The 24,166-nt window shown below is 36.5% G+C and overlaps 1 protein-coding gene across 2 annotated transcripts in view; it reads left to right on the plus strand.

The window, feature by feature from the left end:
• Window positions 1–11,273, plus strand: part of tmeff1b (transmembrane protein with EGF-like and two follistatin-like domains 1b) — a 101,845-nt gene extending 90,572 nt beyond the window's left edge. The window contains exons 6-10 of one of the 2 annotated variants that reach the window (XM_053621757.1): window positions 9,007–9,155; window positions 9,841–9,891; window positions 10,065–10,179; window positions 10,289–10,450; window positions 10,632–11,273. In XM_053621757.1, coding sequence (XP_053477732.1) covers window positions 9,007–9,155; window positions 9,841–9,891; window positions 10,065–10,179; window positions 10,289–10,450; window positions 10,632–10,716 — 562 coding nt within the window. In that variant the 3' untranslated portion in view covers window positions 10,717–11,273. The remainder of the gene's footprint in view (window positions 1–9,006; window positions 9,156–9,840; window positions 9,892–10,064; window positions 10,180–10,288; window positions 10,451–10,631) is intronic. The other variant, XM_053621768.1, reaches the window with a different exon arrangement.
• Window positions 11,274–24,166: the final 12,893 nt, after the last annotated feature.

Genomic DNA, 24,166 nt, shown 5'->3' on the forward strand with positions numbered 1-24,166 from the left:
TGCCCTTGCAAGGGTAAATCAAAACCTCAACTTTTTTTTAGATAATTATTTATCTAGGTAGTCCAACGAACTGTCCTGTAATAGGATTATTATAGAAGAGCAAAAAACCTAGGACTGGTTTGCAAAACTAGGTTTTTAAGATTATCTGAAATATTTACCAAATGGTTTGACAGACACCAGTGGTTCTTGAAGCAAATATGCAAATATAATCTCAAATATTTAACGAATGACTTGAGTGACAGGAGTGGTCCTAGAGGCAAAGTTGTTCAGAATTATGAGATCTAATGTAAGATAGATATGTGTATGATGACTAGTTCACAAAAGTAGGTTTTAGAAAAAATCCAAGATGGCAGGTGTAAATGTAAATCTATACATGTTGTTCTGGTCCCAAGGATTCCATAGATATAAGACACTTGAGTCTGTGACACGCGGTTCAAAAGTTGTGGCCATTTTTTTCTAAACATGCTCACTGTATCCACCATCTGGCCGATTGGGCCGAAACTTTGCGAAGCTGTAGTACTCTGGGGTACTACCTTCCCTCAAAGTTTCAGCTCTTTAGGCCTTATGGTTTGGTCAAGCAGCAATTATCTGGATTCAAGCCATTTAGGGCCCTTAAAGATGTTAAAAGATATTACTTAATATTGTGCAATATAACTATAAGCACCTAAATCAAACAAAAACCAAGATAATTTTAATAAATATCGGCCTAAATATCATTGGTCAACCAATGGCCGCCATGTTTTTCAAGATTCACAATTGTCCTTGTATATGCTGTTTGGCCCTTGGACAAGGACATATGTTAGAGAGTAGAATGCCATCTAGTGGTTATAACGGTGATTTTATGTCTTACATTAGATATTTAATATGAATGACACGAAACAAAGTTCTTATTCCAGGTCTCCCTCGTCTTTATAATACCATTTTCAGGTTTCACACACTTTTTGTTGTGGATATGGATACTTGGAATAAATGGTGGGTAAGAAAAATGCTTTCTTCAGGTCTCCCCTTTATAAAATAATTTCCTGATCTCACTGCAATCATAATGTGATATAATTGCAAACCCTGATACCTCACATGAACAAATTAAGTGATAAACCTTCACAGAATGTGATTGGTAATGTTATTATATTGACTTTATAATGTCTAAATATGATTTCAAAAGAAAAACATGTTAAGAGAACTATATTATGGAGCAGAATGAGCCTAAGTGGGGTCCTCTGCTGCCATCTACTGGTTATAATGGCAATTTCATTGAATTTAGCATAAGAATATAGTCATTTTGATCTTTTTAACTGTTATAGAGATAACTACTGCCCGATCTACATAAAATTTTGTGTGCTAGTTCAGAGTCATATGTCACATGAGCTTACCTACTTTCCAGAAGATCTAAGCATTCCTTGATGAGTTATAGGCTTTTGGGTACACTTGCTCAAGTCCATATTTTAAGGCCTGTAAACACATGTGTAAAAAGCTATTATGTATTCTTTAACAAGCCTGTAGCCACCTAGATGACCGTTTACAGTCAATACAGGCAATTTATGGTTTAAAATATATAAAAAATATAAAATATATGGTTTAAAAGCTTTTTAACTGTGCCACCTATTGTCCGATCCCCATAAAAGTTTGCATGCTTCTTTAGAATTATATGTTGCACATGCTCACATAGTTTCATGAAGTTTTTACTTTTTGTTTAGGATCTACAGGCTTTTTCGTATATTTCACCATGCCCATTTTCTAAAAGACCCTGTTATAGATGTCCAAAGGGTAAAGTTCCACAGAGAGTACAGAGAATTGTACTGCAGTGGTTTCCTTGAGTTTGAGCAAAAAACCTATGACTAGTTCGCAAAACTAGGTTACTGAAATAATCTCAAATATTTAACGAACGATTTGATTGACAGCAGTAGTCGTAGAGGCATAGTTGATTTGAATCTGAAGATCTAATGTATGATACAAAGAATATGTGCATATCTGAAACATTTAATGACATGCAATCATTTACACACCATTTATTCAGGCGTTTAATTATTATTATTTTTTACTATTATAGAGCCACCAAATGGCTCAACTCCTCCATTTTTGACTAGTGCCTTCAGACTGAGACCCTACATAAGTTTACCAAGCTTTTTGAAATTTCTCATTCTCTTCAAGAGTTATAGCCGTTTAAGTAAAAGTGGCCAAACCCACTTTCAAATCTTTTGATGTGCCCTCACGAGAGTAAATCAAAAGTTAAACTTTTTTTTTGATAACTATTATTCCAAGTCGTCCAAAGTATAGTCCTGCAATAGTTCTATTTCACTTGAGCAAAAAAAAAAAAAAACTATGACTAGTTCACAAAAGTAGGTTTTTAACAATATCTGAAATATTTACAGAACAGTTTGACAGACACCATTCTTGAGGCAAATATGTTTAGAAGACCTATCATTTGATATACGTTAGTTGTGTTTGTTCAGAACACTGCATTATATACAACCGTTAACATGGACAAAAATCGTGATAGTGCCACCTATTGGCCAATTTTTTAAAAACTTTGCACAAATCTCTTAGACCAAGAGTGAAACATATCCACCAAGTTTCGTTCCAATTGGCTATTGGTAATCTTCTCCAATAGCTACTGAAACTTGATTGGCCGATGGCGGCCATGTTTTTTTTAACATACGTGAATGTGCTCATAAAAAGTGATGGCAGCTGAGACAAAGCCCTTTGGGCTTGAACCCCAAAAAATAATAATAAAAATCCTTACAATTACAATATGGGTTCATCTCTACGCGCTTGAACCCCTAAAACGTAATAAAAATCCTTACAATTACAATAGGGTTTCAGCACTACCTGCTTGAACCCCTAATGATAATAAGAGGAACACTAACCAAAGCAATAGGTGTCTTCACCATTGGATAACAATAGGGGATAACTATGGATAACAATAGGGGTATTTGCCTTTCGGCCTTGAACCCATAATAATAGTTGTTATACTATATACTGTGAAACAGTCATATTTCCTGGGACAGTTACCGTACCATGAAAATCTCATAAAGTTGCAACCCTAGTACCTACCAAATGTGGTCCAAAGAAGGACAGACGGTGAACTGGTTGTCAGGGTCATGGGTGCCCAAGGCTCATTGATGCACAGCACACCTTCAGAGGTCTTGTAAAGTCTATATATACAGCATATGAATACACAAATACTACATAGCCATGTATGTTCAGTACACCTACTAATTATTGAATTCAGGTGTTTTTGCCACACCCATTGCTAAAACGTGTATAAAATTAAGCACATAGCCATGCGATCGCCATAGACAAACACTGGTAATAGAATGGCTTGTATTACATAATACTACATTTATATAGCACATTCTTACACCCAAGGTCACATTACAGTAACAAAAAACAGTAAACAAATGCACACAGATAAAACAAAAACACAGACTCCTCCAATAGCTGCTGTGATCTAATTTCAGTGGTATAGCTGCTCATAGTCCCACTGGAGGCCTACACGGGTATGTTGCACATAGCCTGTTCAGCCACGATGCCATCAGGCAACACCACTCGGAAAGTTATGCAATGGATCAACTAAATGAGCACAGACGCATCACAGCACAGACCCCAAGACCACTCACAATGATAATACAAACCCTCTGCCAGTGAGCGAAACAGGCACACAATAATGAGTGGGCGGACACACGATCCAATGCTCAATATTGGGTCTGGAACTCCACCACAATGAACAACCAGTGGGACAAAAACAACAAAACATTAATACAAATAACAAACATCAAACATACAAATGCCAATGCAAGAAAAGAAAAAGCTCTGGTGAGAAGCAGCAGCCAAAATGCTCACAGTGTATTCTCAAGCAGAAATGGATTTTTGACCGAATAGGCACAAATTCCCACAGACACACTCCAAAGTCTTGTAGAAAGCCTTCCCAGATGAGCAACCTCAAAAAAGGGGAGGGGGTGGGGATCTCATTAGATCACTTGTCTAGATCTAATGAGCTTAGGCACATGGCAAAGAAATGCTGTAAAACAAAGATGTCTCCAAAAATAATTTAATTAAATATTTATATATAAAAATGTTATACTAAAAAAGCTGTACATATTAAAGCGCACCTATTATGGTTTTGAAACGTGTATAATTTTATTTTAAAAGTCTCATACAATAGATTTACATGCCCAGTGTCACAAATGACTTGTTCAAGGATCTGTTCTAAAAGATTCTTTCTAAACTCCTCCTTTCAGAGAGCATACTCTGCTCTGATTGGTCAGATGTCCCAGTCTGTTGTTATTGGTCTACTGCTGTCAGTGTGTGTTGAAAAGGAAATGCCCACTACCATATCCAGTTTCAGCTCCATCTGTTCGCGAGCAGACACTGAATACCAGAGGCGGGTGTTTTTTGTTACAAACCTATGTAGGTTTGTGCAGGAAGTATGTCTGGAATTACTAACAACTCGTTTCAGCTGTGCAGAATCGGTTCCTTCTTTTGGGAGTCAATAACCCCGTTTGTCGTGCGCTTTGATTTTTGAAATTTTGCAGATGTTTTTACATTCACAAACAGCTATATAACACACTACATGAAGGGTAATATTTGAAAAACCATAATAGGTGTGCAAGCGATCAATATTTAGTGTGACAACCATCAACCCTTTAAAAAACAGTTTGATTCATGATTTCATCATACAAAGTACATTAAAACATTATGTGTTAAGTAAATTTACAGTGGTCCCTTTGAATACACTAGATTTAGAACTATTGTAGCACAAGTTTCAGATAAGCCTTGTTAAAAAGGCAGTAATGAATTGGTTTACTGTTCATGTTTACATTTTCCCATGTTTCTCAGTGCTCCTGTCTCTAACATTAGTGATGTCTCAAAGCAGGTGGGTGGTTTAGTTATCATGTCTGCCTGCTGGCATAGGTGTTTTGGCGAGTCACGGTCTAACAATGCTAAGATTATTAGCCAGATTTCTGTGCCCCCTTCCCAAAAGACCATTTTACATTTACATTTATGGAATTTAGCAAATGCCCTTATTTGGAGTGACATACATATGTGCTTTGTACTCTCTATCAGAAACACATATTCATGCTAAAAACCCTGTTGTGGAGGTTAGTGCAGTATGCAAAAATAACAAGACCAGGATTTTTTTAAAGCAAAGTTCTTCTTTAAGTGTCTGATGAATATGAAGGTTGCTTGAATACAGTCAGTGATTCAGCTGTTTGAACAGCCAGGGGAAGTTCATTTTTCACCTTTGTGCCAGGACATAGAAGAGTCTTGATGCATGTCTTCCTTGTACCCTGAGAGATGTTGGGTCCAATCGAGCAGTGCTAGCAATGATAAGTGCTTTAAGGTAGGCGGGCAATGGTCTCTATTTGGGCTTTGCATTCAAGCATCAGTGTTTTAAATCTGATGTGGACAGGTACAGGAGCCTACTGGATGGAGCATAGCAATGGGGTGTGTGGGAGAACTCTGCTAGGTTGAAAATAAGTCATGTAACTACATTATGGATTAGTTGCAGAGGTCATGATTGAGTTGCAGTAGCCCAGTCTCATAATGACAAGGGACTGAACAACCACCTAAATCGTCTGTGGATAGAAATGGCCAGGCCTTTCTGATGTTCTGAAGGAGCAAGCAACAGTTGATTGTACAGACTACCCCAAGTTTGCATGCAGTAACAGATGGTGAGATCTGAGAGTTGTCCAGAGAGATCACAAGATCTTGATATGGGGATGCATCTCTGTGGATGTACAGTATCTCACAAAAGTGAGTACACCCCTCACATTTTTGTAAATATTTGATTATATCTTTTCATGTGACAACACTGAAGAAATGACACTTTGCTAAAATGTAAAGTAGTGAGTGTACAGCTTGTGTACAGCTTGTGTAACAGCTTGTGTAACAGCCATTAATGTCTAAACTACTGGCAACAAAAGTGAGTACACCCCTAAGTGAAAATGTCCAAATTGGGCCCAATTAGCCATTTTCCCTCCCTGGTGTCATGTGACTTGTTAGTGTTACAAGATCTCAGGTGTGAATGGGGAGCAGGTGTGTTAAAAGTGGTGTCATTGCTCTCACACTCCCTCATACTGGTCACTGGAAGTTCAACATGGCACCTCATGGCAAAGAACTCTCTGAGGATCTGAAAAAAAGAATTGTTGCTGTACATAAAGATGGCCTAGGCTATAAGAAGATTGCCAAGACTCTGACACTGAGCTCCAGCACGGTGGCCAAGACCATACAGCAGTTTAACAGGACATGCTCCACTCAGAACAGGCCTCGCCATCACTGACCAAAGAAGTTGAGTGCACGTGCTCAGCGTCATATCCAGAGGTTGTCTTTGGGAAATAGACGTATGAGTGCTGCCAGCATTGCTGCAGAGGTTGAAGGGGTTTGGGTCAGCCTGTCAGTGCTCAGACCATACACCACACACTGCATCAAATTGGTCTGCATGGCTGTCGTCCCAGAAGGAAGCCTCTTCTAAAGATGATGCACAAGAAAGCCCACAAACAGTTTGCTGAAGACAAGTAGACTAAGGACATGGATTACTGGAACCATGTCCTGTTTTCTGATGAGTCCAAGATAAACTTATTTGGTCCAGATGGTGTCAAGCGTGTGTGTGGTGGCAACCAGGTGAGGAGTACAAAGACAAGCGTGTCTTGCCTACAGTCGAGTGGGAGTGTCATGGTCTGGGGCTGCATGAGTGCTACCGGATGAATGCCAATGCCAACCATGAATGCCAACATGTACTGTGACATACTGAAGCACAGCATGACAGTATTCCAGTATGATAACGACCCCAAACACACCTCCAAGACGACCACTGCCTTGCTAAAGAAGCTGAGGGTGAAGGTGATGGACTGGGCAAGCATGTCTCCAGACCTAAACCCTATTGAGCATCTGTGGGGTATCCTCAAACAGAAGGTGGAGGAGCACAAGGTCTCTAACATCCACCAGCTCTGTGATGTCGTCATGGAAGAGTGAAAGAGGACTCCAGTGGCAACCTGTGAAGCTCTGGTGAACTCCATGCCCAAGAGGGATAAGGCAGTGCTGGAAAATAATGGTGGCCACACAAAATATTGACACTTTGGGCCCAATTTGGACATTTTCACTTAGGGATGTACTCACTTTTGTTGCCAGCAGTTTAGACATTAATGGCTGTGTGTTGAGTTATTTTGAGGGGACTGCAAATTTACACTGTTACACAAGCTGTACACTCACTACTTTACATTGTAGCCAAGTGTCATTTCTTCAGTGTTGTCACATTAAAAGATATAATCAAATATTTACATAAATGTGAGGGGTGTACTCACTTTTGTGAGATACTGTACATCTGCCCAGTCTTGCTGGGATTTAGTTTCAGCTGATAAGCTGAAATCCATGATAAAATGTCTGCCACAAGATCTGCTGAAAGTTGAGTGTCTGAGGAAAGAAAGGAGAGGATGGGATAAGTGTCATCAGCATCACAGTGGTATCAAAACTCATGTCATTTATGATCTCACCAAGCGAGCAGGTATAGACTGAGAACAGAAGAGGACCCAGCACTGAGCCTTGTGGAACACCAGTTTGCATGGAGTAAATGTGGCTCCCTTCTAGTTCACCTGATATGACCGTCCCTCCAGGGAAGATGCAAACCATTGCCGTGCTGCATCATGAATTCCAAGACAGGAGAGTCTTGTGACCATGTTGAAGGCTGCTGATGACGGTTTGGCTGATCTATAATAAAATAAAACTCCTCATTAACAGCCACAAGGTTGGATTCTGTGGTGTGTGCCACTTTGAAGCCAGAGTGGTTAAGATCATGGAGGTTATTCTGGGTAAGATAGACAGAGAGTTTATTGTAGACAACACATTGAAGAATTTTAGAAAGAAAAGAGAGAAGTGATACCGGTTGGTAGTTGCTGGTATCCGAGTTGTCCAGAGGGTGTTTCTTCTAATACTCTTCTCTGTTCTTGGACTTGTGCTGCTCAGGTATCTCAATGGCTGTATTACAAAGTGAGAATTTGTTGGAATGAGAACTTAAATGGTCTTTTTGTTGGCATTTTCTGGTCCTTTTCTATGTCAATTTAAGTAATATAAGCAGGTGTGTAGTAACACATTACATTTACTTTGTTATATTTATTTGAGTAACCTTTTAAAAATGATTTTTTTCAAAGTAGGTTTAACTGACCAAACTTATACACTTAATCAAGTTCATTTTTAATCACAGAAATGTATTTTTACTTCACTACATTTGGTGGCATTCCTCCATTACCGTTAAATGTTAATGAATATATGTAGTTTTAATAATTTGTTTATATCATATATAATGAGGTCGTGAGTCTCGCGATATGCTGCAGTGGTCTGAATGCGGATGCAACAACCACTCACTTTTTTAGCGGGCTCCGTCCTGGAGAGGGGGAAGAAGCAAGCGTGTCGAGGGAGGCAGGAGACATGCGCACACATGCGCACGCATGCACACACACACAAACACTCACTCTCACTCTACACACACTTTCTCTTCTGTTCCATAGTCTGTTTTTTTTGTTTTCTGTTGTCTTGTTTAAATGCAGATGCTGACAAGTTTGTGCTGTTAACATGTTAAGACAGTCAACTTTTGGGAAATGTTTGTTTTTTTGGCATGTGTGTGAGATTTTGTGTTGAAAATGACAGGTTCTGTTTATTGTACCCATCACGGGATTTTGGCTTCATTTTAATCAGATCCGAAGTAACTAGTAACTTGCTAATTGAGTAGTCTTCTCATTGGATACTTTATTACTTTATTTTTTAGTTTTATAGTAATTATTTTAGTTTTACTTTAAAATATTTGGCTGCTCTACCCACCTCTGAATAAGAGTATAAAAGTGTTAAAAAAAAAAATATATATATATATATATATATATATATATATATATATATATATATATATATATATATATATATATATATATATATATTTTTTTTTTTTGTTTTGTTTTGTTTTTTAGTTTTTTTTAGTTTTTTTTTTTTCAAACAAATAAACTTTTTTATTGTTTGCAGGTGTTCATGTAAAATTGACTGTAGTGGGCATAATGAGAATCCAGTGTGTGGTACAGATGGAAACTCCTACAACAATCCCTGCCTTGTACGGGAGGCTTCGTGTCTGAAACAGGAGCAGATTGATGTTAAACATCTAGGGAGATGCCCAGGTAAGATCATAATTGATGTTTCTACACTTTTGTTAGTCTATTGTGTATAATCAACTTTTATTTTATTATAACCTAGTCATGATGCAACACAATTAAGCAACCATTTAAAACCCTATAAGCAGCCTTTATCCATATTCTTTAATATTGCTATTTTATTATACTTCCTTCATACTTGTCCTATTTTTTTAGGTTAGATTACTTACTTCTTGGGCATAGTTGTAAATTTTCCTGTGCTGTTCCATTTGTTACTTTTGCACCCCTCAAGACAAACTACTCATATGTGTAACATACCTAGCAAATAAAACTGATTATTGATTGGTGTAATTTTATGTGCTGTGTACTTAGGATGCAAAACAAAACATTTGGTTTGCATGACTTTCATTTCATATGATGAAATGAGCATTCATTCATAGATAAATATCATGTAAAGTTTAACAGTTTAATCAGATTTTTTAAAAAAGTAAACTTTTTGATAACTGCCAGATTATACACCTAAACTAACATGACACTTAGCACAACCCTAATAGGTATTTTTTAGACATCACAGACAATCACAGAAAAAGTCAGTGAAATCTTGTATGGACTGTTTTATACTATATTATAATTTGCTTATAACACATTTTCCTGTTTCTAACAATGAGAAAAGCTTTTCGCATTTTTGAAACAATGGTTTGTCTTATTTTAGACAAGGGGAAAAAAAATGATGATGAACTGTCCTACAAGCCAAATCTTTTTGGTAAACACATTAAATTATTATTTTTTTCTTTAGTTTTTGTTAGAAATACATAATTGTTTTAATAAAAATAAGAACTGGTGGAAACTAGTAAATTAAATAATTTTCTAAAATTATTCTTCCACCTGACAGCTTTGGATAAGAAACTCTTTCTTTTACTCTTTCTTCAATGTTAGGCACAGCAGATCCAGGACAAGGGAAAGGATATGGCTGGATGCCAGTTCCCTGCACAGATGACAACTTTTGTGTTCATGGCCACTGTGAATTCCAATATGGACATTCCTCGTGTCGGTAAGCATTGAGTTCAAGGTTTGGATTTTGCTTTGTCTTGATCTAGTGACATCAACATATGTAGTGCTCATGCAGATGTAAATGTTTTTGTATTTCTTTTTCATTTCAGGTGTGATTCTGGATACACAGGGCCACAGTGTGAGGAAGTTACTGACTTTAACATACTGTATGTGGTGCCCAGTGGTCAAAAACTGCACTATGTACTCATAGCTGCTATTATTGGAGCTGTACAGATAGCCATAATTGTGGCCGTTGTCATGTGCATCACCAGGTAAGTGTCTCCTAAAATATCCAAAAGCCATTGCTGAAATGTTTATTTTTTTCATCTATTTAAAATAACTGGTTTATAAGCAACCAAGTCACAATGTAATATTGTAATAATTATAATGTAATATATAATAAAAGTAAAATAATAGTTGCTATCAATCCCACTGCAATATTTCTCTTAACAGGAAATGCCCTAAGAATAATCGAGGACGTCGGCAAAAGCAAAACTTGGGCCATTTCTCTTCAGACACCTCATCCAGGATGATGTAGCTTGTTTTATTTAGGCTTTTATACCTTTTGTACCATGTGGATTGCATTTACACCCTTTGTTTTATTCTGTGTTCATCTGTGGACAATAGGTTTAGTTTATTTATGGTGCCTTATTGTTCATTTTCTTCTGGACATTTAAGGAGCTTGTTGACAGTAGTAAGCACTGCCAACTGAATGATAAAAGCCAGCTTTTCATTGTCTATCTTTTTTTCTGTTACTTATTTTTTGTAAATGTTGGTGAAATGTTCTTGGTACAGTTGCTGTACACTTTTTTCACTGAATGTGTTTACTTTAGCGAGTGCAGCTGAACACCAAATGGAGTTGGTTATGTATGACAAAACAGCAATTTTTTTCTAAGGGTAATGGGACAATGGAATGCAGTGTGGATGGATGGCTAGTTAATGTTGCAATGTTGAAATGTATGTAGATTTTAATTTGTAATGTTATTGCTGGTGTCCTTGATAAAGTTATTATTAATTTAATTCTAGACACTGCATATCGCATGAAACTGTGTCCAGTGATGTAGATTTAACAGAATTAAATGAATTGTCTTCTGACTTGTCTACTGTCAACTGTATCAGCTCAGCTGCATGAAGGGCAACATTTTACCTGGCCATTACTCTAAACCAGGGCTTCCTAACCTATATTGTCAGCTTGAACCCTTTCTACTTAAATTATTTGGTTTTTATTGAAGAAATTTTAATCATTTATTCATACAGCTTTTGTTGCTATTAATCTGCACAACCTTGTCTTGTTGGTTATATGTAAATGGCCAAGTTTTCATATTTTGCTTCCAAATTTTGCTTCCAATTTTTTTTGCTAAGAAATCCGGGTTCATACGTTCATTAGAAAACTGCTTCAACCACACTTGAGTATGCATACTGTCAATGCATTTATGCCTCGCTGTACTTACAGAATAATTCCCACTTTGGAGCTTTTTCTGTATAATTTGTGCTTGGATGTTCCTCTTGTGATTTTCTTTTACTGACATCTGTCCATCTTACGGTGATACTTGGAAGTTTATGAACCCTTTAGAATTTTTTATGTATCTGCATAGATATGACAAACAACATCAGACTTTCACACAAGTCCTAAAAGTAGGCAAAGAGATCCTAATTAAACAAATGAGGCAAGCTGAGGATAGCTCAAAAGGGTTTTTCATTCTCTCTATTTTTAATTTTCACTTTTCGGTGGGTTTGTACATACACAGGTTGGCTGGTTAGCTCTCTCTCGCTCTCTCTTCATGGCCCTAAAAGCACAAACAGACACAAATAAATTAACTTTCACTAATTACACACAGGTGAGAATCATCACCTGCTGGTCCAGCTCTCCATTCACAGCCGAAGCTTCAACATGCCCCCACTGCCACAATTACATATGTGAGTGGCAAAAGTATGTGAACCTCTAGGATTAGCTGTTTATTTGAAGGTGCATTTAGAATCAGGTATTTTCAATCAATGAGATGACAATCAGGTGTGAGTGAGCACCCTGTTTTATTTAAAGAACTGATCAAAGTCTGATCTTCACAACACGTTTGTAGAAGTGTATCATGGCACGAACAAAGGAGATTTCTGAGGACCTCAGAAAAAGAGATGATGCTCATCAGGCAGGAAAAGTTTACAACACAATATCTAAAGAGTCCAAACACCACCAATCCCCAGTCAGATAGATTGTTTACAAATTGAGGAAATTCAAGACCATTGTTACCCACCCCAGGAGTGGTCAACCAACAAAGATTACTTGAAGAGCATGATGTGTAATAGTCCAAAAGGTCACAAAGGAACCCAGGGTAACTTCTAAGCAACTAAAGGCCTCTCTCACATTGGCTAATATCAATGTTCATGAGTCCACCATCAGGAGGAGACACATCAACAACAATGGTGTGCTTGACAGGGTTGCAATGAGAAAGTCACTGCTCTCGAAAGTTATTGCGGCACAATTGCTTTTACTGAAAACAAAGATTCACATAGTTTTGTAATATCACATATGGAATATTGGATCATTTTCCTTAATAAATGGCCAATGTTTTTGGTCATATTTAAAATTTTAAATTCTAAAGGGTTCACAAACTTAATGAGAGGCTTGATTTAGCTTGCTTACAGTAATTTATGTTTAACTCACATACTAAGATCTTGTGACATGAACCATTAATAATTTAACCAAACTGTATTGCTTTTTGTTTCTGAGGTTACAGTGAAATGCTACAGATTTAATTAATTTTGTTTCCATCACAGTCTCAGGACCCCCCTGAAATGCCGCTACAAATGCCCTGTTGGGAAACCCTGCTCTAAACCAACAATCTTGCCAGTCTAAATGGAATTCTAGAGCATGGCTTGCTGGGAGTAGCAAAAGTGCCATGTGGATGCTTCACATAGCAACCTAACGTCAAGTGGCAATAATAGTTACACTGTTAGTTTACATTTCTCTCCATAATATTAATTTAGTTTAAACACTAAATTAATTAACTGAATTAAAAAGGGTGGGTTTATATAAGTCTGTAACTAGCTTGTGTTGTTATTTGTGTTAATGCACTAGACTGACACTCCACTAATATTGGCGCCCTTGGTAAATGCGAGCAAAGAAGGCTGTGAAAAATAGTTTATTGTTGAACCTTTTGATCTTTTGTAAGAAAAAAAAATCACAAAAGTACTCTGCTTTCATGGATAACAAACAATTGAAAACACAACACGGGTTTATTTAAAAAAAAAAAAAAAAAAAAAACTTTAAATATAGCTGTGCAACAATTATTGGAACCCCTATGAATTAATATGAGAAAACTATATTAGAAGTATATTCCCATTGATATTTTACATTTTTTTGGTACACCTAGGTGACTAGAAACAGGAACATGTTCAACCATGACTTCCTGTTTCTCAAGGGTATAAATACGAGGTAACACATAGGACATATTCCCTTAGTCATTCAGAGCAATGGTTAAAACCAGGAAATATAGCTGTGATGTGCAGCAAAAGATTGTTGAGCTTCACAAAATGGGAAGTGGCTATAAGAAAATAGCAAAAGCATTGAAAATGCCCATTTCCACCATCAGGGCAATTAAAGGGGTCATATCATGATTTTAAAATGTTTTAAACATTAATTATGTTGTTTATTGGGTGTAATAAAATAATTGAACATGCTTTAATGTTAAAAAACACATTGTTTGTCAAATACTGTACATTATTGTAGTACCTCTATTCCCAGGTTGCTAACGCTCCGATTTCTGCAAAGCCCCTCCTTCCAAAAAGCCCAGAGTGTTCTGATTGGCCAGCTGACCCGTTGCGTTGTGATTGGCCAAAAGCCTTGCGTGTGTCGTAAAAGTAACGTCCCTTAACTTTAGCTTTAGCCTTAGCATCCAAAGCTTTTAAAACAATTCTAAGCTTCTAAGCAACATGTCGTCGGATTTACTGTTATCAGTTCGAGTCCGATTCAGAAAATGTGGACACTCAAGCGGAATCAACTTTGAAAACATGACTCGAGCAGAATGTTTCACAGTGGTGTTTTTATTTTGTAACTCTCTCACCTTTCAGATATGATGTAAATTCCGGAATTTACATGATCATGTGTACATGAATGTATGTATGTATGTATGTATGTATGTATGTATATATATATATATATATATATATATATATATATATATATATATATATATATATATATATATAATATGCTAATTAAGGCCTTATTCTTACATGAAGTCTGAACAGGTGAGTCAGCTGAGATACGGGTTACTGCCAAATGCCATGAATGTAAATGTTTACTATAATGACAGTTGGAGAAAAAAACGAGAAGGGTCTGGCTGCAGATATGCAGGTGCGCTCTCAGACGTGAGGTCTCAGACTCACACATGCGCGCACATTAGGCATGCGCGCAACAGAATAATTTGATCACGACCGTACAGTAATTATTGTCTTAAGTATATTTGTTTTGTTATTTATTTACACAATTATATGTTAATGTAAAAGGTATGCTTTTAAGGGGATATTTTTTTCATAGTGTTAGTTAAAATTGCTGTCTTAATATCGCTTCGTTGCTAACTGGTTAACTACACTTCATACAAGAAATCAGTAAAAAACGTATATAAAGCATTTTAAGTTCATTATATCGTTTAGGTGGTCAAACAACTGACTGTTTTACTGGTGTGTTCGAAGTGAATGTGTTCAGTAGGTCGAAGTAGGACTGCATGTAATACATTTTTAGTGTAGATGTGGTGTCTTGACAACCAAAGTATTTAATATAAACATTGAGTATTATCGAGGTCATTTCAACATTCTTCTCAGTGGGTTTTGAAAACGAGAGAGACATGGAATATGACTCTGATAAGAATTATAAGAAAAATTAAAAATCAGACACATCAGATAATGGTTTTCATGTAGATTTCTGTTTCTTCAGTTTGTTCTTACAGATGCATCAATCAGTAGTCAGTCTTAGAGGGTGAAAAACACCACAGTGCACAACTTCTTGTACATTTTATTGCATTAGATTTTATTTTAGTTGCCCCATTCACTGAAGCCAATGACTCAAAAGAAGATTCAAAATCATTGGGAAAGCCATGTAAAAAGGCACTCATTTTCAAACACAAGTTTATTACCTTAATACTATTAGGTGGTGACTCACACTGGCATAAACTTGTGCATACATAACCTTACATTTTGACACAGCAATTGTTATTGATTTATTTGTTCTCTGCATACTTGAGAGGGATATTGCATATGGGATAATGCCTGGAAAATGGACCGAAAATACAGGCCTTGATTTAAAGGTAAAAAACATACAATTTGAACCCATTACATATATAAAACTTTATTATGTGAACATGCACTCATACCTTTCATTATATTTAAGGGTTTACCAAGACAACCATATGGAAATGACTGAGGTATTTAAAGGCAACAAACAAACAATTCTGTACCTATCCAGTGCAAAGTTCTCCATCAACATCTCACACACACACCACCATTTCCTCAGATCTGCCATGTCCAACTTCTCAAAATGTTAATGCCTATTGTAAATCGCATCATCTCAAAGGTACTGCAAACATTACTAATACTCACAATTGTGTAGTCAAATGGGGCATCCAGCACCATGTACAATGCAGACTATAAATGAAAAATAAGTCGGTATAAGGCAAAAACAGAGTATTAATTAACCACAAATATACTGCATTTTACCACCAACATAAAAAATACTTAGCTTTAATTAGATAAAATGTATTTTTTAACAGTTGTACATTCTATCAATGTTTTCCAGCCATGGAAAAATGTTTGCCCTGAGCAGTCCAAAGCCTTCCTGAGAGGTGATCTCCAGCCTGTATTTAGGTTGAGAAAAAGGAGGTTTGAAGAAATCTCTCAGTTAAAAGCATATACTTGTTTAGCAGATGGTCAAAATGACATATTATCAAGACACATTAGGTAAGCTTATGCTGCATTTTTTCACTAACAGGACTTTCCATGACAGCCAGGTATCACCATCACAGGTAAATTTACTGTGTAGTAACTACTCAGAAATGTTACCTTAAAACGGCAGTAATAAAGGTAACACAGGCTTAAACTGAATACTCATATTTGGGGTTTATTTTTAGGCAGATGAAGCTTATTTAGTTCCTGCAGCCTGCACTGCAGAAGGCACAGACAAAAAGTCTCCACAAAAAGTAGGTTTTGCTTGAGGGGTAGCAACATCAGTAATAGTTGATTTGTTTTTATGCTTTTTTAATATCTGAGATATTACATTTGTTTTCATTTTTGTTTAGATTCTTTTTTTATGTATCCTCTTTTGTATTGTGTTACTCTTAGGTCTGTGTCAGTCAGTGGTGCCAGTCGGTGGCACTGTAATGACCTCACTGTTTCAGTTCCGCTGCCTCAGATTCTTTGTATAGAGGATGAAGAAGTTGCTGAGGCCCTGGAAAGGTTCTTCAATAGAGAGTTCGTGGATCATGATGCTGTAGCGCCACTGATGTTTGTTTTTACATTTATGCAGGACATGCATACATTTCTGGAGCATGCTGTCAACTAAATGAAGCTTAGGATCTACTGCCAAAAAGTTGAGTAATTGTAACAATAGTTCCTTTAATCATTTATTTTGTTTTGTATTAATTTATCATCCATGTATTGTGTTAAATAGTCCACATTTTCTCATAGTGGTGTTATGGAATTGTCATGTTTTGTGTTGTTTTATTTTTATTCATTATTATATTTATTGTATTATTATCATTTACTAAAGTCATAATCAGCAACTGTCTTGTGTTAAATTCTTTCTGGTTTCTTTGAAATATTGGTATGACAATCTTGTCAGCATATTAAAGTATTGAACCTGACAGCAGCAGAGCTCATGTGTTTATTCTTAGGTTCTGTGTTAAGCAATCAATGATTTAACCACAAGTTATTATAAAGTGATACATATGGTATACAGTGAAGAAATATACACAGGTGCCACACACACACACACAGGTGCATAATACAATTTCTCTTAAGCCTGAGGAATATAAAATAGGAACGTATACAAGAAAAGATGAATTTTAATTTGCAGCAGACATGAATTATGCATGTATTTTCACATGATTTTTATTCGCACATCCTTTCACAAAGAGACATTACACACCGCGTCCCATTAGATCTTTGATCTGCATAGTAATCGGATCTTATTAGATCAACGTTCAACAAAATTAACGTTGTAACGACTTATCTGTAGAATGTTGTATTCTGAAAGGCATTATTTATGACTGTCTAGTTCTATTTTGAAAATTGGGTAACAGAATTTGTTACTGCTGACTTGTTTACTCACAACAGGTAAGTACTGTGTTTTTTAAGTCTACTATCCCTTAACTTGTCCATCATAGAAGGGGGAACGCATCCCGACAGCTGGGAATGTTACTGTCAGATATTGTTCCCTCTGTGTTCAATAAGAAACAAAGCTCACAAAAGTATTACATAGAAAACTTTAATAACAATTAATAAATTGTGCTAACTGACCTTTAACTGACAGTACAATTCACTTTAGTAGAAGTTTTAATAAATACAAAACTAAATAGCAAAATGGGCAATATTTAACAGTAACAAAAACATTACGCAAAAAATACACCTTTTAAAATTTGGGAATTAAATAAATATTACACTCACACACAGATGTATAGCCATAACAAGGTGAAGTGATTGATTATCTCATTACAATGGCACCTGTCGAAGGGTGTTGAGTAGGCAGCAAGTGAACAGTCAGTTCTCAAAGTTGATGTGTTGGAAGCAGGAAATATGGGCAAGATAAGGATCTGAGCGTCTTAGACAAGGGCCAGATTATGATAGCTAGATGACTCTGTCAGAGCAACTCCAAAACAGTAGGTCTTTTGGGGTGTTCCCGGTATGCAGTGGTTAGTACCTACCAAAAGTTGTCCAGGAAGGACAACCAGTAAACCGGCAACAGAGTCATGGGCTCCCAAGGCTCACTGATGTATGTGGGGAGTGATGGCTAGCCTGTCTGGTCTGACCCCACAGACAAGCTACTGAAGCACAAATTGCTGAAAAAGTTAACACTGTCTATGTTAGAAAGGTGCCAGAACACACAGTGCATCACAGTTTACTGCGTATGGGGCTGCATAGCTGCGGACTGGTCAGAGTGCCCATGGTGACCCCTGTCCACCACTGAAAGCACCTACAATGGACACATGACCCTCAGAACTGGACCATGGAGCTATGGAAGAAGGTGGCCTGGCCTGATGAATCACATTTTCTTTTACATCACTTACCTGGGGAAGAGGATGCACTCTGGCAAGCCGGCGGAGTAAGTGTAACAATGTTCTGCTGGACAACCTTGGGTCCTGGCATTCATGTTGATGTTTGATTTGACACATACCACCTATCTAAAGATTGCTGCATACCAAGTACACCCCTTCATGGGAACAGTATTGGCAGTGGCGTCTTTCAGCAGGATAATGCTCCCTGACACACTGCAAAAATTGTTCAGGAATGGTTTGAGGAACATGACAAAGAGTTTTCCAAATTCTTCAGATCTCAATCCGATCAAGCATCTTTGGTATGTGATGGACAAACAAGTTCGATCCACAGAGGCCCCACCTCACAACTTACAGGACTTAAAGTATCTGCTGCTAACGTCTTAGTGCCAGATACCACAGCACATCTTCAGAGGTCATGTGGAGTCTATGCCTCAACTGATATCTGATAGTACCATTCTCAGCTGTTAGGAGGCGTTCCCGCTGCTATGAAGGACACATCTAGGATAGCAGTCTAAAAAAATACACTGGACTTACCTGTTGTGAATAAAGACATGAGTAGTATAAATTTGACACATGTATGAGCTTTGTTTCTTATTGAACACAGGGGGAACAGTGTCTGACAGTTCCATTCTCAGCTGTCATGAAGCATTCCCCCTGCTATGCTGAACAAATTTAGGGCTAGAAGGCTGAAAAACATAGGACATACCAGTTGTGAGTATGAAGTCAGCAGTACAAATCTACGTATTAGCTTTCTTTCCTACTGAACACAGGGGGAACCGTTTCTGACAGCACCATTAACAGCTGTCAGGATGCGTTCCCCCTACTATGATGGACAAATTTAGGGATAGCAGGCTAAAAAAAATCACAGGACTTACCTGTTGTGGGTAAACAAGTCAGCAGTATGAATTTCACACATGTTCTTATTGAACAGTATCTGATAGTACCATTATCAGCTTTCAGGATGTGCTCCCCCTGCTACTATGGACAAATTTGCTATGATGGAGGTGGTGTTAATACAAAGATAAAAGCTAAAACTTGTATGATATTGTTTTTATCTTCAGTTTCTTATGACCTTTTCTGAGTAAATTGCAGAGAAAGAAAACCATCAGATTTAGTTTACTCTAAACAGTGGCGCTAAAGTGGAGCTCTTTTCTGGTCAAATCACACAATAAAAAAACTGAACTAAGGGGAACTTCCAGAAGTCTACATCATTCAAAATGAAAACTCTCTCACAAATATAACATTATTTATTGATAGAAATAAGAGTGGGTGTTTAATAAAGACATAAAAAAAACACAACAAACATAAATTCTGTTACATTTTCAAAATATAAATTAGACAGTCATGAAATACGCATTTCACTTCTGGAATACAACATTTTACAGATAAAAGTCGTTAAAAACGTTAGTTTTGAGCCTTAGGGCTTTCCATAGTACCTCCGTGGTACGAGCACAGCATCTCGGGGGCAAGTTTGTGTGCACATGCGCACTTTATTTATTTTTTATTTTATTATTATTTTTTAAATAGCTATCCCGATGGGGAAACGGAGTTCGACACAACAAAGAAAAACACACATGTCAGTTTGAGACTGCATGTCTGAGAGTGCATCTGCATGTCTGCAGCCAGACTCTATTGCAAAAAACTGACTGACCATTTTTTGTTAGGGAAAAAGCTCCAAATGTTTTTTCCATTAATTTATTTTATGATCAGAACTCATCACTTCTACTGCTAAAGATCCACCCTGTGTGAAGTCTTTGAATATATTTCTGAAGTCTGACTTGAAGAAATATAAGGCAGACCTCAAGTCTTGAAGACTTCAAGTCTGCCGTATATTTCTGCATTAAAAAAAGTTAAATTTCACCCTATATATATATATATATATATATATATATATATATATATATATATATATATATATTTAACTTTTTTACATACACACACACACTGGGGCTGCAACTAGATTATTTTCATAATCGATTAGTTGTCCGAATATTTATTCGATTAATCAGATGGGGGCAAACTTTCGGTGCCTTTTTTTTGTTTGTTTATTTAAAATAAAATCCAAAACAGAAGAGAACCCAACATACACACACACACACACAAAAGAATATATATTATTAAATTAGGACTGTAGTTTAATTCGGTGCTTTTTGTGAATCCATAAAAAAATGCATAAGTACTTATATATATATAATATAAATATAAACTAATATATATATATATATATATATATATATATATATATATATATATATATATATATAGATAGATAGATAGATAGATAGATAGATATAAGAATTTATGCATTATTTTTTATGGATGCACAAAAGCACCGATTTAAACTACAGTCCTAAATTAATAATAAAAGCTGCACCTTGTGGTTTCTGTAACTCACTGTCTTTAGGAATACTATTTTACTCGTGTTTAATTTTGATCATAATGTTTTAATTAGACATTACAGATCTTACTCGCGCTACAATCTATCTGCATCGCGCGTGAGGGGCAACACGGCCTCGTTACTAACACATCACTTCCGTTATAATAAACGACAGAAGTTACACTGCAAGCGCGCAAATACATATATAATGACAATAAACTGAAATTAAATTAAACCTTTTAAGCAACTAGCGACCGTATCACTGTCATGCTTCCGTGCTGCACAAACTCTTTATAAAAAGCTTTATAAAGTTGATCTTCACGTCGGTGTTTAACATAAAATGCTTCCCTGCCTTAGAAGACTTTCGCACACTTTCCTCCTCAGTCAGGTGACGATTTCACCTCCGTCTGATGGTGACTGAGGTCATGCTGGGAATAAAATATAACGCTGACAGAAACAGTAATCTGAAGAAAGTCGTTATTGACTCTGGGTATTAGGCTAAAGCTAGCCGCGTCGCATTACGTGCGTGACGTCATGCGCCGTCGACTAGGAAGCGGCTTATACTTCCGGTTAGTAACAAAAAAGTCGCTAGTGTTCTATTTGAGGTGATATTACCTTTCTAAAAATCACACACTAGACGGTATAGTACTCCGTGCATAGTGTACAGTACGTCATTTGGCAACTTTAGCATTTACTCTCCGAAGCGTGTTTTCAGAACAGAACGTAATGAGTAAATGCACTGCGTGCAGACCAACTAATCGATAATGAGATTCGTTGACAACGATTTTCATAATCGATTATTATCGATTAGTTGTTGCAGCTCTAACACACACATACACACACACACGCACAAACACACACACACATATACATACACACACACATACATATACATACACACACACACACACACACATATATATATATATACACACACACACAAAAAAAAATACATACACACACAGGCACATGCAAAGAAATGCTGTACAGCAAAGATGCCTTCAGAAATAATGTAAAGAAATGTTTCTCCATTTAAAAAAATACTATATAGAGCAGTAAACAATAATAAATGAAACAAAGGCAATAGTTGGCGTCATGATCCTTTGTTTAAAAAAAAAGTAATCTCAGGTAGAATTAGTTCAGGTTTATGAGGAAATGAGCTGTAAATTTTACTGAGCATCTTGCAGAACCAGCAACGATTCTTCTGGAGACTTTAACTGTTACACTTGCTTCTTATCTTTGCAGCAAAATCCAGCAGCCATCATTATGTTTTTTTATCTGAAAAGTGTCTCTTACCACTTAATATGTTCTTTACTGACATACAAACATTTTTCTATAACATTTAATTTTGTGGAAAATTAATAATTGGAAATCTAAAATGTTTTTGTACTGACTCGATAATGTCGATAAAGTCACAATATAAAAATCTATAACAAAGGGTACCTAAGACTTCTGTACAGTACTGTATATATAATGCTATTTACATACAATAGAAAGTTATATACAGAACAACCTAATTAGAGTTAGGTTGTCCTGATCATTAGTTGTTCTGACCATCTGATGAGGTAAGGGGAACAAATCTGCATGTGTATAGTCTCCAGTTTTGTCAACTGGAGACTATGCACATGCAGATTTGTTCCCCTTCCTGTGGAACCAGTTGTTGTTCCACAATTTGACAAGTGTACTATGTGTAATAAAGGTTAAGAATAGTCTGCAGTTGGTAATGTAATTAGAGACATTTGGGCAGCATCTTGGCATGAGGCAAGGTTACGATTCCTTCCCTTGGGCAGGACTATCTTCCATTGGTTGCTATGAGATTAAAATCCACAGTAAGCATTGGGTTTGTTTATAAACCTATTTTGGTCTTTTTTGTATGGAGTAGAAAATAAAAGGATTTATATTATTAGTATATGTATTTTCATAATGCATTGTTTCCTAAGTCAACTTTTATATTTGATAGGACTAAAATACCTGCAAACACACAACTTGTATTAGTGTTAAGTCACATTGAATCTTAGCACTTTAAGCCTTATGCCATCTGTGACAAATGGTGGTGGTATCATGGTTTGGGCCTGTTTTGCTGCATAGATGGTAAATGGACATTTGGACATCAGTTGGGCCCCAAAATGTCCATTGGGTAGTCAGAGACACAGGGGTGTATCTGGGACACCAGACTACAATGTTGAGCCCTCTTGAGATTTAGTGGGTTTAAATCAATTAAACATCTAAGAAGGGACCCCCTTCTTAAATGTTTAATTGCTTTAAACCCACCTGAAAAACCCTTTGATTTAAGGCCACCTGACAACCCTTGTGAAGTACCTACCACCCACAAAACTTTTTGCCATCATCTCAGCAAATACATGAGTAAGAAACTGCTTACCAAAAGAAACATAGTCCTACAGTGGTGCTTGAATGTTTGTGAACCCTTTATAATTTTCTAATAATTTTCTATATTTCTGCATAAATATGACATAAAGCATCATATCTTTTTCACACAAGTCCTAAAGGTAGACAAAGAGAAGCCAATTAAACAAATGAGACAAAAATATTGTACTTGGTCATTTACAGGTGCATCTAAAAAAAAAATAGAATATCATGGAAAAGTATTTTTTTTCCATAATTTAACTCAAAAAGTGGAGCTTTCATATATTCTAGATTCATTGTCACAGTCTCAGTGTTTAAGTCTAGGCTTAAAACGTATTTGTTTACTCAAGCCTACCCTGACTAGACTTTCTATTATACTAATTCCCAGTCCTAATAATCTTTTCTCTCCCTCTCTCCTTCTGCCGAGCCACACACGAATTTATGGAGATACTAGAGATCCAGATCCTTTCTGCCTCTGGATGGAGCTCAAATCTTCTCCAATTCCAGACTGCTGGGACTATGGCTGCTCCTAAGGCCATACAGACTTCATATAAGTCAATAATGTACTTTTTCACATTATCTGTTGTTACCCAGATGAGGATGGGTTCCCTTCTGAGTCTGGTTCCTCTCAAGGTTTCTTCCTCTTAAAACATCTTAGGGAGTTTTTCCTTGCCACTGTCGCCACTCAGTGGCTTGCTCAGTTGGGATAAATTCACACCTTTAATATCTGTGTACCGTGTTGATATTTCTGTAAAGCTGCTTTGAGACAATGTCTATTGTAAAAAGCACTATACAAATAAAATTGAATTGAATTAAATTGAATTGAATTGTGCATAAAGTGAAATATTCCAAGCCTTTTTTAAATCTGTTTTTTAGGCCTGTTTTAATCTTTATTTTAATCTTGATGATTACGGCTTACTGCTCATGGAAATAAAATTTAAAAATCTCAAAAAATTAAAAATGATAAATATTACAAATAATTATTA

Source organism: Ictalurus furcatus, chromosome 1, assembly GCF_023375685.1.
Source record: "Ictalurus furcatus strain D&B chromosome 1, Billie_1.0, whole genome shotgun sequence".
Lineage (NCBI taxonomy): Eukaryota > Metazoa > Chordata > Actinopteri > Siluriformes > Ictaluridae > Ictalurus > Ictalurus furcatus.